Source organism: Watersipora subatra, chromosome 11 (assembly GCF_963576615.1).
Source record: "Watersipora subatra chromosome 11, tzWatSuba1.1, whole genome shotgun sequence".
Taxonomy (NCBI): domain Eukaryota; kingdom Metazoa; phylum Bryozoa; class Gymnolaemata; order Cheilostomatida; family Watersiporidae; genus Watersipora; species Watersipora subatra.
Genome location: NC_088718.1, coordinates 1,567,452 through 1,580,366, shown reverse-complemented (window position 1 = coordinate 1,580,366; position 12,915 = coordinate 1,567,452). Strand labels below are relative to the sequence as shown.

The window sequence follows — 12,915 nt, the reverse complement described above, 5'->3', positions numbered from 1 at the left end:
TTACTAAATCTATTCCAGTACTATTACTGCTTGTCTAGACATTTGAGAAGCGGTGTCATATATTCTAAGCTAGCATTCACTTTAGTATGTTTTATCGGTCAATGTCAGGTCTACTCTGCCTTCTCTGTCACCTAAACACTAGGGAAAAAACAGTGTAAAGTGCTAATAGGCTTCAGCGACCTGGTTAGCATGGCAATGATGTTCAAACCTGTGGCCCAGCTTGTAATCATTGATGCAATTGAAATGACAAGTATAGCCAATACTATGCAAAGCTTTTAAGCTAATTTTTGTCATGAAAGTTATCTAGGCAATCAATGTGTTTATTTATAAAGTTGCTTATTAGAAATAACACTAATTATTGGTCTAATGCTTCAGAAGGTAATTACAAACAATACATTGCTAGTTAGTCTACCTCCTGTTTAGATTACAACTCACACTCTTCTTGTTGCACTAATTTCGTTAATTCTGAGAATCTGTTGACTAGCCTGAGAAACAGAGTTTATATTCAACTAACAGTCGGTTGACTAGCCTGAGAAACAGAGTTTATATTCAACTAACAGTCCTTTGACTAGCCTGAGAAACAGAGTTTATATTCAACTAACAGTCTGTTGACTAGCCTGAGAAACAGAGTTTATATTCAACTAACAGTCTGTTGACTAGCCTGAGAAACAGAGTTTATATTCAACTAACAGTCTGTTGACTAGCCTGAGAAACAGAGTTTATATTCAACTAACAGTCTGTTGACTAGCCTGAGAAACAGAGTTTATATTCTACTAACAGTCCGTTGACTAGCCTGAAAAACAAAGTTTATATTCAACTAACAGTCTGTTGTCTAGCCTGAGAAACAGAGTTTATATTCAACTAACAGTCGGTTGACTAGCCTGAGAAACAGAGTTTATATTCAGCTAACAGTCTGTCTGGCTAAAAGGATACAATTACTATAGCTCCGAGCAACTATAAATATCGATAAGAATTCTTTGAATACATCATGAAAATTTTATTGACATTTAATTGATGTAGAATGATCATGTAACTTTGTGCATTTTTGTTCAATTATCCTTGCAGTTGGTTTAGCATTTCTTGTTTTATTATCTTTGCAGCTGGTTTAGCATTTTTTGTTTAAATATTTTCGCAGCTGGTTTAGAATGCGTTATTATATTATCTTTACAGTTGTTTTAAAATTTAATTTCTCTTCTTTTTTGGTAGAGCTTCTTTACTCTCAGCTTCCCTCTCTCTTAAAAATTGGTTGCCGATGGTGTTAGTGTTAAATGTATTTTTTGTCTGGTTACTTTTAAGCAGGATTTCAACAGTTTCTTGCTTTTAAGAATTTACATTGCTGACAGCTATAATTCTGCTGTCAATAGTTGAAGGTTGTAGAAACAGAAAGTTCATAAACTGAAACATATGATGGTGGATGTAGTATGTTGGTGTCACAGAATGCTAATCAGTGTTTATGCAGTGTTATGCTGTGGAAAGATTTAAACCTAATTATTAAAGTAATATGCAAACATAAAAGTGTATAAGTAATTCAGTCTGTGCTTAAAGTAACTTCTAGAGGCCTTTCTTACGGTCTCATGATAAGATAACCAGATATGGCTTCATATTCAGTATCCTTTCAGAGGACTGGGATATTTAGCTTTTGGTATACTGTTGTATGATGAGAAATGTTTCACAGCACATAGCCTTACAGCAAAAAGTTGTTTAAAATAAACATTCATTTTAATTATACAAACCTGCTTTCATCAACAAAAGGAGAAGTTAACTCTTCACCCTGGCTTCTTCGCAATACCATTTAGATTAACAACTTTCAAAACACTTTTGTTCAACTTACTCAATAATTCCTGATTTTGTCTTTTCATTTTTGTTTTGACCAAATTTAACCAAAGGGTAATGAGTTTCAAGTCAGCAAATAGATAAATCGTTTGTCAGCTATTCACCCTAACTTTATAATTGTCATTGTCACAGGGAAGTGTAGTGATTCATTTGTTCCTTTTGGAGGTTTCTAGTACATAAAGAGGATTTTCATGCTTCATTTTATTGAATGATGATTCTACCAAAACGCCAGCATGAATGAGTACAAGAATAGAAGAAAGGAATGGGTCATATCATATGTTTGAGTAGCAGCAGTGGTTTAAGTAGAGGTCAAAATATAGACAAAAACAGAGTTCTTTACCTCACTGGACCTTTCTCTGTCTCGCACCGTTAAATCTAGCCACACTTAAGCAAAGCTAAGACTCTTCCACAATACTATTAGATTAGCACCATTTAAAACACTTTTGTTCAACTGACAATACTTCCTGATTTCTGTCTTCTCATGTCTGTTTTGACGTGTAATATAAAACATCCTTTAGTTGATAATTATTAATGTTAATATAAATGTATACATACTAGGGAAGCATTCAAAGTAAACTATACTTTAAATGTTTACTAGCTGGTAGTATCAGAAATGGTAATAATAAAAACAAATATTTATTTTTCAACATACAGTTGTGTGAAAGGCAAGCGATCTACAAAAACCTCTAAACAGAGTGATGCATTAATGTATTAGTGTATTAAACATTCTAACACATGGGGCAGCAAAGTAATTCAATAATAAAGCGTATCATTGATTAGAGGAAGAAGGTGCTACTCGTGCGCCGACTTTATTAGACATGAAAGCAAATAGAAAGAATCAAGAAGGCTTGTTAAGTAGCTTATAATTGACCGTAATGTGATCAACAAGTATGAGGAGCTACAAGAAATGCTTGTTTAAGTGCAGTTGTCTTGGCAGCCCAGTAAAACTATCCCTGCTTCCTTGCTCAACTACCTAAAATGATATAATAATCGCGATTGTTCAGAGTCAGTCAGCAGTATAATAAGTCATTTATGCCGGTGTGAAGGAAACTGAAAGTTTCCTTTACCCTCCACAAGACAGTCAAATAACAACACCGCGTGTCAAGTGGCAGTGATATATATATTTAATAAATAAATATATGAAATTAGTATATTTAATAAATGAATATATAAATATACATGCGTGGTAATCAAGGAACATACATGCAGAGAACTTGTGCGCTATGACTCTGACTTTGAAACGATTTCTTCTCCCTTTTTTATTTTTGATCGTAGCTTGGGCTTCACCCATTTTTTTGTTGTTTTACACGGGTGTCCTTCCGGTCCCTCCGTCTCCTCTTTCGATCCTTCGGTTTACTCTCTGTAGCTCAAACTCCTCCCGGTAGCCAGGCTTGTTTCGGTTCCTCGTAGGCTTGGTCCTGCGACCGTGGTGGCTAAGGTTATTATTATTACGGCCCTGGTCACTAAGCTCTGCTGTTACACTGGTAGAGTCCCACATACATAGTTAGTATCCCTGCTGCACATTGTATCTGTCATAACTATTTGCTTTGATTAAGTTCTTGGTGGTCTGTTTGGAACTTGTACATTTGATGGTTCAAGAATATCAGTCGTTAGTTAATCTCTTATCACTGCATTTTCAGTAGCAAATTTTACTCATAAAATATAGTCGAGTGTTGAAGCTTCATACGGCTAGCATTAGCTGTAAGAATGTTTTTAAGTTTGCACGTAGCTCTCGTTGAGTGTTACAAATATAAATGCAGCTTTGGTTCATATTTTGCAAAGTACGGTCTGTACTATGTTTCGTTCATAAGAATTTGAACTAGTTCATTCATTTTTTTTAAACTTTAAAGGATCTTAATTGGATATTTTGTTTTGAAGCTGTTTTTTCTCGTTTTCATTATCATGAACTAAAAAAGAATTCATTCTAGATTTATCTTATCATTTCATGTCAGTGATTCATACAATCTGCTTACTTGCTGAATACATATTATAAGATACAGAAAACCAAAATAGCCTAAATCATTTAGGCCTTTTATAATTTAGATTGTGCTTTAAAAAAGGGTGCTGAGAAAAGAAGTTGCCTAGTAATTTCAATGAACATAGTGTAATAATTTAACTCATCTTCTGATTGGTTAATCGAGCTGCAATGCTTCCACCATAAATCACCAGCGAATGTAAATCAGATTTTGGCATTAGTTTCTGTAAGCTGGCAATGCTCACTCTTTTGGTGTCAATATATTGAACATTTGAAAGTCATAAAATCTAAGTTTTAAAAAGGTGTCAAGCCTTTCAAGAAATATGATGAAATTGACAAACATTAACAGATTCACATTTGCATTATTTTGTTTAATCCAAAAACAACAAGCTGCCTCCTTCATTCTATTTTATTTTTCTGATAAGAAGGAAAGACAAATTTTACTGCATACTGATCATAATGGTGACTCAGCCATGATTGATGAACAGTTAGTATCCATAGTTACAGTTGAATATCTGGTGAACATATTGTTGTGCACATACAGAATCCAAAAACGACAAGCAGCCTCCTTTATTCTATTTTATTTTTCTGATAAGAAGGAAAGACAAATTTTACTGCATACTGATCATAATGGTGACTCAGCCATGATTGATGAACAGTTAGTATCCATGGTTACAGTTGAATATCTGGTGAACATATTGTTGTGCACATACATGTTCCTACATCAGTGACAATAGTATCAATAGAATGTACATCTAAGCTTTTAACATAGCAATCATGATCGCAGTTTAGGCGAAGCAGAGAAAATGATACACGAGCGGGTGACTCCAAAGTTCAATTTATATTTGTAATCCTGCTTTAAATATCAGCTTTAGACCAATTTCGTAAAAAGTCTCAGAGCTTAAGTTATCCAAAATTCTTAGTAATGCAGTTTGGAGACTTGATTATTGTGCTTATTCTAAAGATTTCAACCAATCAAACAGCAGCATAGTCTTGGGTGTATTGTCGGCAGATTTTATGCATTAAAATACATGTCACAATTTCAGTAATATGAGTAAAAATATTTACTAAAAAGTTTATGCAAAGCTCTATATTCACTTGTTAAAAAGAAATTTTATTTGATAAAGAAAATTGCGCTGTTGGGCATTGCAAAAAGCTTCGAGTGTTGAAGCAACCTCATCAACGAATGTAGACAACTCCAAATTATCGGTTCAATTCATTTTTAATGATCGTATATGAAAGAGCAAGTGGAACCAAAGGGGATTTACAAAATATTTTTTAACATAAATTATTCTTATTTAGAACGCTCGAGCCCGAGCAGGAGAACTAAAGATGGCTGCTCAAAGTCACATGAAATGTCCGTCAGGTTGGCACACGATGATGGATTTCCTAAAACGCCATGCTGACAATGTGCTCCTTGTGCTTCTCATCGTTTTCATGTGCTTTGGAATTCTAATCGGTCTTTTGCTTAGAGGACTCGAAGAGCCTCTCAATGCTCAAGAGGTATGTGTCTATAAATACATCCATTAATGTGTTAGTATTTAGGTAATTCCGCCGTGAAGAAAAAGGAAAAAGGTTGTTGCCTTAAGAATGTAGTTATAGATAGGCACAAAGTTATAGTTATAGTTATAGATGTTATAGTTATAGTTATAGAAAGTTATAGTTATAGATGTTATAGTTATAGTTATAGAAAGTTATAGTTATAGATGTTATAGTTATAGTTATAGATGTTATAGTTATAGATGTTATAGTTATAGTTATAGAAAGTTATAGTTATAGATGTTATAGTTATAGTTATAGAAAGTTATAGTTATAGATGTTATAGTTATAGTTATAGAAAGTTATAGTTGAAGTTATAGATGTTATAGTTATAGATGTTATAGTTATAGTTATAGAAAGTTATAGTTATAGTTATAGATGTTATAGTTATAGAAAGTTATAGTTATAGTTATAGATGTTATAGTTATAGTTATAGAAAGTTATAGTTATAGTTATAGAAAGTTATAGTTATAGAAAGTTATAGTTATAGTTATAGATGTTATAGTTATAGATAGGTTAAAGCTGAGCACAAAGTTTAGCGTTTAAATTAACTGCACAAATTATAAAAATATGCAACAACTCAAGGCATTTAATTTAGTTTATTTCTTATTTTTATTGCTGTATGTATGTTTTTATTCATTTTTTGATTTATTTTATTATCCATTGGTAATTTTTTTAATTTATAAGTTTATTTATTCATCTCTTTGCATATTAAGTTATTTATTTATTTGTGAACAACAAATGCTTATAAGCATTTCATTAATTTACTTATTAAAAATTTGCATCACCCAATCAAAAATATGGCTGAAACATTATCATGGAATCTCTGTTTAAATAATTACAAGCTTCTCTTTTGCAAAAGCCTGCTTTAAGATAGTTCACAGTAAAAAGGCATCAAGGAACCTGATTTATAATTTGCATATGATCCCAATAAGCTGTTTACAGTCCAGCAGATTTAGAACAGCTTGTGTTGGCAAACTACAGGCTAAGCATGCAGCTTAGCATTTGAAAGTCATCATTCTGTGTGAACAGCTCAAGTGGGAAACAAGTGCCCTCTTCATAATCCTAGCTGCATACGTAATAGCAACCCACCTCCCATTCACGTTACGATAGTAGTTGTCTTACCTCAGTTTATTCTTGAAAATTTAATAAAGAATTACTTTTCCAAAAAAATTTTCCAATCAGCTTTAAAGTTTTAGCTTTGCCTATTCGGAATTAGCTGTCTTTGATTTAAAAAGTATATAAAAACAAATATATTTTATTTAACTTGATTATTGTAAAAACGGTAAGTGAAGTTTTGTGAACATGTGTGAACATTGAGTTTAGAGTAGCAACCTAAGCACATTGAGTTTAGAGTAGCAACCTCAGTGATAAACAATAAAATGTAGACAATTTGGAAGCCACAAGTTTTTAATAATAACATTCTGGGAATATGTAAACAAAATTAAATTGTAGTAAGTTAGTTCATGATATTATTCAGGAGAAAAGGAATTTTAGAGTTTATATAACAAATACAATAGTTTTTTGTTATAATAAACAAAGCAATTAGGCAATTAGCAAGTAGCAATTAGCGATTGAAAGTTGGTAAAAACTAATCTTAGCCTTAGGAAAATAAACTTCTATTAGATGAAATTAACACTACATTTCCTTAAAAACCAACTGAAAATACAGAATATGTGTTTACGCGTCTTGACTGAAAATGAAAGATAACATAAATTCTGTTTAGCAATGAACTGGTATTGTCAGCCTGGCATTGTCTGAAATTTCCTTTCTTTTTAATCAACGCAAATCGCTACACAGTTTTCACAACTAAATTCATTTATTAGGGCCTTAATGCCTGTGAAAACATTAACAGTTAAAAAGGCATGTTGAGTTTTTAATCAAATCGATTTTTAGGAAGCTGGTTCTCACGAACAAGTTCGAAACGAAATATTTTAGCGATCTGGCAGAAGGCATGGAGCATATACATGTGAAATTTTGATGAAATCAACCAGACATGAAAAAACGCACAGACTAACAAACAGAATGACAATGTGACATTTATTTATTAATGGTTTGAAAATGTAAACACAGATTAATTTTTAGCTAAATCAGTTTTTTAATCTAGAACTTAGATTAAAAAGGAAGTTACACAGAGTTTTAGTAGATTTTATCAGAAATGTAGCATGTAGCAGTATTTTCTTATCATTTCTGATTGTTTTTAATGTTTGAGATGGTCTGATTGTCAGGATGTTTCAAGATTAAAATCGAAAAAAACTTGATTGCTGTTGAAAACACTCAGAAGAAAAATATGTGTCAAACGCTGTCCCTAGTTTCTATCATTGCCTGAGCTGATATCGGCGTTTGCGTTTAAGTTGTGTGTCGCTATTTGGTCGGTCTCTTTGCAACTGTAGTTGTCGTAATAGCACTTTCGATTGATCTGCACGCTTTAACCGGGATCAAGTTTTTTTTGTATTCTTGAAGCAACTTGTAGACAGATCACCTGAAACATCAAAAACGATTGCAAATGATAGAAAAATACCAATACTTACTGTTAGAATCTACTACAATTTTGTGCAAGTACATCTTTAAACGGTGTGGTATTTATTTTTCTGCATCAGCGTCTTGTTGAATAATTAATAACAAACAATTTTTCTCAAAGCAGATTACGATGCTAATCTCATGGTTCTACTAAAATAATAATCATCTTAACCTTTATATGTCTTTAACTTGCAAGAAGGTTTTTAGGTAGGTGCAAAGTTAATAAATTTTTATAAAACCAGTTGATATCTGTGTGAAAGTTGTCACAAAAATCATACTAAGTTACTAATACACGCTGTCTAACAGTAATCCTAATAATAAATATACTATATATAAAAATTTTATTTTACTAGTCGAGAAATAGCAAATCAGGCAGTACAGGCAAAATAGATGAAATAAATAAACTAAAAAATAACATGGAAATCAATGGTATTTAAAAAACATGAAAAAAAATATATTTTTGGTTTGAAACTATAAAAAACTCTCACGATATTACAATGTTCTAGGTATAAAACAAACAAGTTGCTTATGTTTTATTATTGGAATTGTTATATAAGGAACGAGAAAGGTTGTTGAGATAAAATTAAGGACTATTAATTTTCAGTTCGACAACTGTCGTTTTTTTAGCTTTCCTAATTATTTTCGTTTAACATGAGTTCAAAACATAATTTTTATAAAAGAGACCACACTGTTTTCTGCTATAAAAAGTGAATAATTATCACAACTGCTCGGCTTTTGCTCTGTAATTGAAGTGCCAGACAAGCAGAGTTCATGACCACAAGGTTCTGGCAGCTTTTTCATTATTCACATACCTTTCTATTCACTTCTTTGTCATTGTTAGCCTTCATAAAAATGCAAAACCTATTTTCAAGTGTTTTTTTTACAATTGGTTCATACTAACAATAATATCATCATCATAACAACAATAATATTTTGATATAATTGCCATTTTTCACTAACCAGCCAAAAAACTCGCAATTAAACCTGTGATTGGTCAGAGGGTTGTTCAGAGTTGGTAGACATAGGATATTCCTTGCTAACTAGCTCAGACCGACTCGAATCAGCACAATGAAAATGTTAAAAAACGAGATGATACTCATTACCTCCAAATAGTGCCGGCCAATGAAAGCTAAGGATTTGGAATTTTATAGCATACTTATAACCAAAAGGAAGAAGTTTAAAATCAATTCGGTTAATTCTGAGGTGAGGGAGAAACTTTAGACATCATCTAAAAATTGGGTGGGTCTTGACCTTCTGTTTTATTTGATGCTCCTATATATAGTCATTGGCTGCCAGCCGTTATTTGACAGAAAGTCTGTCGCTGAATCATCACGCACTTTGCGCTTCACTCCCATGAACACTATCAGTTGCAAATAAGCTTTCGGCAAATATTATTTATTTTATTTTTTTGTGCTCACTTGCAAATTAGCAAATAAACAACTAAACTAAGTTGTTTTATACACGTACATGTAGGTGTGGCACTTTAAAAAACATTCATAGTGCTACCACAGTCGAGCTATAAATCTGCAGAGCTCTTGTTGTGAGGGATGCTAAACATGTAGCAGCTTAAATAATTTTAAATAAACATGTACCAAAAAACTATTCATTTAGTAAGACACTGTAGCCAAAAGGTGCCAACCTTGTCTATCAATAACTTGAGTTTAACTCTTGGTTGTAATGAAGGAACTCGATATCTAGCTACACAAAAGCAAGCTAGTAGGGGTATAGAAGACAGCATCATATAAATATAACTCATATGACTTTGTTGTGCCATTATCTTTTAGTTAGATACAAAACTCAATCATTCATCAAACATACATTTGATGGTTGACTGAAAATTTAATTTTTCACGCATTGAAGTTGGACCGATTGATCAGTAGAAGGCTAATATTACAACCCAACACTAGAGCATTAATCTATTGTATAATGAGTCACTCAGTTCTGACAGATCTCACACAGTTCTGTTAGGTTATTATTTAAGCAGAACATTAAGGATACCTTCGGTAAGCTAAACAAACGTTAAACCCAAAAATTTATAACAATCGAAAAGTTCTGACTCTCAGATTTATTTCATTCGCATTTGGTGCAGTTGTATTGCATCTACATTTGGTGCAGTTGTATTGCATCTACATTTGGTGCAGTTGTATTGCATCTACATTTGGTGCAGTTGTATTGCATCTACATTTGGTGCAGTTGTATTGCATCTACATTTGGTGCAGTTGTATTGCATCTACATTTGGTGCAGTTGTATTTCATCTACATTTGGTGCAGTTGTATTGCATCTACATTTGGTGCAGTTGTATTGCATCTACATTTGGTGCAGTTGTATTGCATCTACATTTGGTGCAGTTGTATTGCATCTACATTTTCCAGCATAAACTAATTCATGCTTATAGGTAATTTTAATGGCAATATTTATCATATATTATGAGTTCAATGTTACTTTTTGAGTATAAATGTATGGATTGTAGATAATGTTTCTCGGATTTCCTGGCGACTTACTGATGCGAATGCTCAAGATGATGATCCTACCGCTGATTATTTCCAGTCTAATATCCGGACTCGCTAACCTCGACGTCGGCTCAAGTGGACGAATGGGAGGAAGAGCAGTGCTTTATTATCTCTGCACTACTTTTCTCGCTGTCGTACTTGGTACGAAACGCTTCTAGTAGGCATATCAGCCTATATAAGTCTATTTTCTTATTAGTTTCAATAGAATCTGTGAGTTTAGTACTTGCAGTACCAGTTAAGGTTGATGTTTTTAATTATTGTTCTTATTCTGATAAGGTTCAATAAGACAGCTCTCTCATTGCTCAGGTCCGTCATATCGTACAATTTTCATTTAGCGCGTATATGCACAGAGAGTAACACAAAACACTTTGTTTTTTATAACTAATTACAGAGTGACAAAACAAACATAAAAAATCAACAAACAAACATCTTGTTACTGAATAAAACACAATTTACATTTTCATTAAGAGTTTGTATACATGGTTATTTGTTTATGCAGGCATAATTCTTGTATCGGCAATTCAACCGGGCAACAAAGCAAGCAAGGGAAGTTTAGAGCAAACAACAGGAGGCCCATCACTTGTAATTACTTCCGATAAGATTCTGGACTTGGTGCGGTGAGTTACCATGATACTAACTGACCTTTGCTAATGTGACTGTCTTTCAACAGTTGTATAACGTGTTCCATGCTTCTAACCATGCGTGTATAGCCCATGGTTACTGCACATTCAGGTCTTCATATGACTTAGACCTTTTCTTTTACTTTAGTCATGCAGAAAATACTAAAATGAACAACCAATCGCAGTCAACTTTTTGCAGTGCCACATCATATTGTTGTCTGGTCTATGACATGTTTTGTAGCTTTTATGCATAGTTAATACACATCTCTGGTTGAGTTATTGTTTGTTGACCATGGCGTCACGTTGTGCATGATGTACTAGTCAAGGTATGGGCAAGGCTTTGTTTGACTTTATCCAGTTCAACTGCAAAAGAAGGTGTTTGAACTTGAAGACTAAAATCGCATGGTTGTTGTTTGATTCTCTGTAGAACTATCAATTTGAATAAATATTTTGATTAAAAAATTAAAGTAATTATCAATGCATTATGGTATGAATGTTATCTAATCTAATGGCTGATTCACACTATATCGCCGTATTTCAGCGTTGGTACCACAATATTTCGGGGATCGTCGATGATAACCATGTTTACACTATCACAAACCTCTCTCGTTTGCACCAGGAATTACTCTATGAAATAGTGTTCCCATTTCTCTTTTTAAATTTTTGCAAAAAAAACTATTTGCTTTCTCAATTAAAATTAGTAATAAACTATGGAGAAACTACAATTGACACACTGTTTTGGCTCTGATATACAGTAAGTTTCCAAAGCATGGTTATTGGGTTTGGCACGATAAAGTTTACGCAAGCTGCCCGTGGTCCAGTTCCATCAAGGATAGAGATTCTGCAGCACATGAGGAGGGATCTTCCTTGTGTCCACTTCTGCGTTTAGATGAGGCCTCTAATCTTTCATTCTCTCCAATGGCTATTATTATCAATTTTGTTATTGCTCTTGCCTGCTTCAACTCCAAAGCTTTTTTTGTTAAAACTCTGAAAGCAGCACCATAAAAATGATTAATAACAGTATCAGGCTAATAGTAGGTGCTTCTTTAACACAGTCCTAATACTTCGACGTATGTGAAAAACGGTTTACATTCACGATGGTATCTGAATGACTATTTTTAGGATAAAAGTCATGCTTAGCGCACAAGCAGCTAAAAGTTTATTATTTGTACGAAATACGTGTAAGTTTTGTTCCCCTAAAAAGATTGTTTGGACGCTAATATCATCTAGTTCAGCAGTGCAGAAAAAGAGTTGAAAGCAGAAAACATTGTGGAAGGTATTGGACAACTAGAAAATCCATCAACTTTCGTTCCATCGAAAGCGACAATCAAAACGCAGCTGGCCGAGCGATCGATGCAAAGATTTTTGTTCCCATGCTTCAAAAATGTTAATTTTTGTTTCGGCATGTATTGTAAGTATAGTTTGTCTATGTCACTTGTTGCTAAATATATATTTCTAGCATTTGATAGATTGTTTTTATTATTATGTAACTTATCAAATTGCATATTTATAGCATATTATTTGAAAGCATATTTGAAGCTATATCTTATCTTACAATGGATCGACATTTATAACTCTTTTTCTATTGCAAATAAAAATCCAGTTTTGGCTGCAAACTGTAGCAAACATATTAATGAATGCAATGAGCTTTTATGCAATATTGTAAAATATAGTTGTAAATCAAAATATGCCTTCAAATTTAGAATGAAAAAAATAATTGAAAGCTCTAATGAATCGAAAATCAGGGCACAGGCTGTAATATTATCGCTGGTTAATTGTAAGCAATAGATATCAATTGGTTAGAGCCATTTCTTAGCTTCCCAATGCATATTTATTTAGAGATCTTTGACAAATGGAGGTAAATTCGCAGATTTCTTGCATTCAAAAGGGTTAGTGTCGCTACACCCGAAGGAGGTT

General features: G+C 33.0%; 1 protein-coding gene across 2 annotated transcripts in view; it reads left to right on the top strand.

Moving 5' to 3' along the window:
• The window catches only part of LOC137408271 (excitatory amino acid transporter 3-like), a 46,767-nt gene that overhangs the window by 13,604 nt on the left and 20,248 nt on the right, over positions 1-12,915 (top strand). For both annotated transcript variants that reach the window (XM_068094727.1, XM_068094726.1), the window contains 3 exons: positions 5,111-5,311; positions 10,339-10,519; positions 10,878-10,995. In XM_068094727.1, coding sequence (XP_067950828.1) covers positions 5,141-5,311; positions 10,339-10,519; positions 10,878-10,995 — 470 coding nt within the window. In that variant the 5' untranslated portion in view covers positions 5,111-5,140. The remainder of the gene's footprint in view (positions 1-5,110; positions 5,312-10,338; positions 10,520-10,877; positions 10,996-12,915) is intronic.